General features: G+C 31.4%; 1 protein-coding gene across 1 annotated transcript; it reads left to right on the top strand.

The window, feature by feature from the left end:
• The first annotated feature begins 2,374 nt into the window (after window positions 1-2,374).
• Window positions 2,375-3,378, top strand: LOC132940333 (zinc finger BED domain-containing protein 5-like). Its single transcript, XM_061007864.1, has 3 exons — window positions 2,375-2,447; window positions 2,546-2,720; window positions 2,847-3,378. Exons 1-3 carry the CDS (start codon window positions 2,375-2,377, stop codon window positions 3,376-3,378), a joined length of 780 nt encoding a protein of 259 aa, XP_060863847.1.
• The last annotated feature ends 1,706 nt before the right edge of the window (window positions 3,379-5,084 follow it).

Here is a 5,084-nt window from a genome sequence, read left to right as displayed (position 1 = left end):
TATTAAGCAAAAAATTGCTGTCTGGGTACTTTCTACCTTACCTACCTAGAAAATGTAGTATTGGTACTAAACCATCTCGTTTTTTAAAAACAAAAATAAATTAATTTACGAATATACTTATTATAAATTATAATATAATATGTTTATTGATATGAGTACCAACTAATATATTGTGATCAACAATTATGATAACCATCGGTTTTTACTTATTCATATTATCCCATATATATGATATTATGTTATAAACTATTTTATAGAGAAAAATAATATATATAATAACTATAAGTGAGATAGGTATTAAACATAATATTTGATCATTATTTTTGGAGTGCATTGAAATGCAATTTATCCTATTGAAGACACTCAAGAACTAACCTAAATTATAGATTACGTATTATTCTTATATACCTATGAAATGTAAGAATATTGTACCTACCTATTATTAAAAAAAATTGTAAAAAGGCAAAGTACACGAATTATTATTTAAAGTTACTAGAAAATTGGAAAGAAAATCCAAGCACTTTTACTGTCTTAAAATGTGATGATAGACACAAAAGAAAATAAAAAAAAATTTTTAAAATTTAAAAAAATATACACATCGTTGTTTCCACATCGCTTCGCTCCGAATCTAATATATTTTACTTGGATGCGTTTTGTCTATGTTCCGCGTGAGCCAGAGCTAGAGAAAGATAATTAACATTGCGCTGACATCCGCTTAATGTTATATTATTCCCATATCGATATTTTTATATTAGATAGTATAATAGCTGTATACTAAAATAATACGATACATATTATGGATTTCATATTTACTGTGGTCTGTGATATACTTTGACGAATACAATTTAAAGTTTAAAAGTTATAATATGTATTATTATTTAATTATTTAATTTGTTATATTAGGGCTATCATATTTTAAGTCCCCCCCCCACATTTCAAACCACAAACGGCTACTATTTTAATTCATTCGTACTCGTTATCATGGTAATGTGATATACAGGTACGGTTTAAATTTCAAGGCATACTCAAGCGTATTAGTGTACTAAGAGATTCACATTAAGCTATTCCGTTTTGTGGCCGTCTAAATAGTATCATAGCTTTATCTTAGGCAGTTAGACGCTCGCCAAAGGAGCAGTGTCATTGCAGTACCATTGCGGCCAGGTTATTGCAGTGGGCATGCAGTAAGTCGTGGTCGTTTTTTTATATCACTGCATTGATGTGCGCCTTAGCTTAGCCAAACTGGTTAGTAACCGTTGTTTTGATAACGATGCTGCAGGACTGAGTATTTATAATAATTAATTTCGTTATCATTTTTATTTTTTTTCGGAGTTCTTTGATGTATGAAAATCGAGTAGTTTGTAAGATATAACTGATATAAGTAATTAAAGTTTAGAAGAGGCATGTAATGGAGTAGTACAGCAATACTCCGCTAATTTAAACTTTAAATACTTAAAGCCCACATTACAATAGTTTAACGATTGTAATACGGGCACTTAGTTGGTTAGGTTTTAAAATATGTACAATTACATTAAATGCTGTGCATAATTTATAATTAATACATAACTCGTCCAACATTTTCATATAGATCGAAATAATCTGAATAATATTGTACTTCAGAATATGAAATAAAAATGCGTTTGATGTCATTCGAAAGAATATATACTTAAGAACGAGAACGATAAAAATTGTAAATATATAACGACTTAAAAATATTATCTTATAGAAATATTTTCAAATTTTTTTTTTCTTAAATGAGTAGGTATCTTACGTTAAAAGACTCACCATGTACATAATATGTATTGACATAATGACTGAATGAACAAAAAAAAAAAAAAAATACGGTGCCTTATCGGTGGATCTCGGTTTTATAGTGTAGACCAGCGGTTCCCAAACTGTGAGGCGCGCCTCCCTTGGGAGGCGCAAGCTTTTGGCAGGGGAGGCGCGAGCCGCGTGGTAAATATTGATATTTTTGAATCAACAATAATTTTGTTGAAATGTCATAACTATTCCAAACAAATATTTCATACTGATGAAAAAAAAATAATAATAAACCAAATTACTCTATAGAATTGCTTATCTATGTATTATAAAATCAATGGTATTACTAATATAAAGTCGCGTTATATTCGTACAATAATATACTTGATTCGGTGATTTCCGTAAATGTCGTTACAGCATTATCGCATTATCGATAACCGAATATTATTGCGTCTACCCTACCTAATAGTGTAGAATTGTAATAAGTAATGACCAATATTAATATATTTGTACGGCAATAGCAGCAGTAGTCGTCGTGAATGAACCGTACGTAAGGTGTATTCGTCATTTTCGAATTGCGCATTATCAACTCGTGTTTTATATCTTTTCTGGAAAAATGGAAAAATTTCTTAATATTAAGAGTACAACCAAGCGTTTAAATGAAGACAACAATAAAGAAGAAAATAAACGTAAGTTCAGAAAATACGATGATAGTTATTTAGACTTTGGTTTTACTACATAAAAACAAGGCCTGTTAAAGCAAGGTTCTTTAAAAAAATATGTGAAGAAATGGGAGCAGAGCATACTGCGTTACTGTTTTATTGTAATTCTAGATGGCTATCAAAAGGAAACGTACTAATACGAGTGTTCGAACTTAGACAAGAACTTTACACTTATTTGAGTGAAGAAGGTCATAATGATTTTAACAAGTTTATTGATAGTGATTTTGTAATTAAATTAGCGTATTTATGTGATATTTTTGAAAAACTTAATATACTCAACACATCTTTACAAGGTAAAGAAACTAATATTCTGCAATTATATGATAAAGTGGTTGCTTTTATTAAAAAAATCGAGTTATGGTAAAGGAAACTAACCGAAGAAAACGGTAAAACCACGTGTTTTTCATTTTTAAAAAGTTTTCTTGAAGATAATGATCTTGAATTACCAATGAGCTCACTAAACATAATTTCTGATCATCTGATGACTCTTAAAAATCATTTCGAGAAATATTTTCCAGAAGACATCGTACAATACAATTGGATTAAAGATCCATTTAGTGAAAACCCTTTACCAAATTTCACAACTACTGAAGAAGAACAATTTATCGATATTTCATCTGATTCTTCGTTACGAATGAAATTTTCTTCATTTTCACTTTTAGAATTTTGGAGCAGCATTAAAGATGAATATTCTGAAATATCCAACAAAGCTTTGCGTGTACTACTACCATTTGCGACATCGTATTTATGCGAAGCAGGCTTTTCTGCAGTTGCTGTATTGAAATCAAAATATCGATCAAAACTTAATATTGAAAAAGAAATGCGTGTGGCTGTCACAACATTGCTACCTAATTTTGAAGAATTATTAAACAGAAAACAAGCACATTGTTCACATTAAGTTTAAATATTAATACGCATTGTATTTTGTAATACTTTTAATTGAAGTTTAATAATATTTACTGTTAACTTATATTTTCATAAAAATAAAAGTGTTTGTATATTTAAATACTATAAATTTTGTAATTTAATTTTTTATAGGAGGCGCAATTATTTTTTTTAATTTTTAGGGTGGCGTGAACTTAAAAAGTTTGGGAACCGCTGGTGTAGACACTGCAGGGTTTCTCATATGTAAATGTTTTTATTTATTATGTATATAATATGTAAGTATGAAGTATTTATTATATATATAATATCGTACTCAAAGCGCATATATATTTTAAAAATAGGGTCTCTTTTGTATGTACACAATAATAATATGTTATATACGATTTACCGAAACAAGTCGGTTTTTAGCTGCTTCAATCTATACGTTTTTATAGAGACCGGTGGTGTCTCGCACCACATGAGGTTTTTGACGGATATTATTGAACGCCGCCGGCCGCAGTGGGCGTCGACGCACAAATACATTTTGTTCAGACGATATTTTCACATACACGATTAAGGGACGCCAATAAGATATATAAATATATACTTATAGCTATAGAAAAGAAACACGTGTACACAATGCACATAGTATATTATATATATATATGTATTGTATAAGATATTCTATCCCCTATGTGGAAATGTAGGGCCTCTCACGTTTGTATCCTCTGACGAGGGTTGGTCGTCCATGCCATAAAATATGTGTGTAAGTGCGTCCTAAAATGCAGAGCATCGCAGACAATATTATTGATTTTAAAAAGTGTATATTGTGTAAAATTCATTATATCCTTAAGCATTTAATAATCGGACGTTAATAAAGCTAACGTTTTAATAGTCGTAGGTGTTGGTGATGTACTTTGGCATTTGATGGCACGCGTCTCATCGATGTACCTACGCCCCCGGCCCGTTCGTTTTGGTGACCTCAACGCACAGTGTTTTAAATTTAAAAAAAAAGGTGGGTAAGTGGATGTCGCTCTGCTGTACAGTAGGTTACAAGTGGGTCACTCTAATGGATGGTGTTAAATTTGAATTCAATGATATAATTTCATTGTATAAGAAAAACGATTCTGAGCGAAAACAATCAGTCAGTCAGCCTAAGCTGGCAAAAAGTCGGTATATATTATAATATATTTATATGTATATTTTTTCAACCTAATAATTACAAATAAGTTTCCTGCTCGCCTCACTAGGTTTTGCCTCGCAGCAAAAAAGTTATAGAAAATAATGTACCTAATCTTTGAAATATCTAATTGTGTAAATATACAAAATTTTATGAAATTTGTAACACAAAACATTTTGGACTTTGAGCGGAGCGATGAATGTATTGATCTTACAACGATGAGTGTGTTTTTAGGGTTCTGTATGGTAAAACGGGATCATATTACTAACGCCGTGTCCAAACTGAATCCGGCGAGTGGGTGCGATTTCTATTCTGACCGTGCTGTTCCAATTGCGTCCGATGCGGCAAAATACAAGCCGTTTGGTTTTCGACGCATCGGACGCATTCAGTTTGGACACGGCGCCGCTGTTCGCCCGTCCGTCCGTCTGTCACCAGGCTGTATCTCATGAACTGCGAAAGTTGAAATGTTCACACATGATGCATTTCTATTGCCGCTATAACAACAAATACTTAAAATCCGCAGAATGTATAATATAACTGCAGTGTTGCCAACGTCAAAC

The sequence above is a fragment of the Metopolophium dirhodum genome, chromosome 1 (assembly GCF_019925205.1).
Source record: "Metopolophium dirhodum isolate CAU chromosome 1, ASM1992520v1, whole genome shotgun sequence".
Lineage (NCBI taxonomy): Eukaryota > Metazoa > Arthropoda > Insecta > Hemiptera > Aphididae > Metopolophium > Metopolophium dirhodum.
The sequence above is the reverse complement of the archived record's forward strand: the minus strand, read 5'-3'. Positions and strand labels throughout refer to the sequence as shown.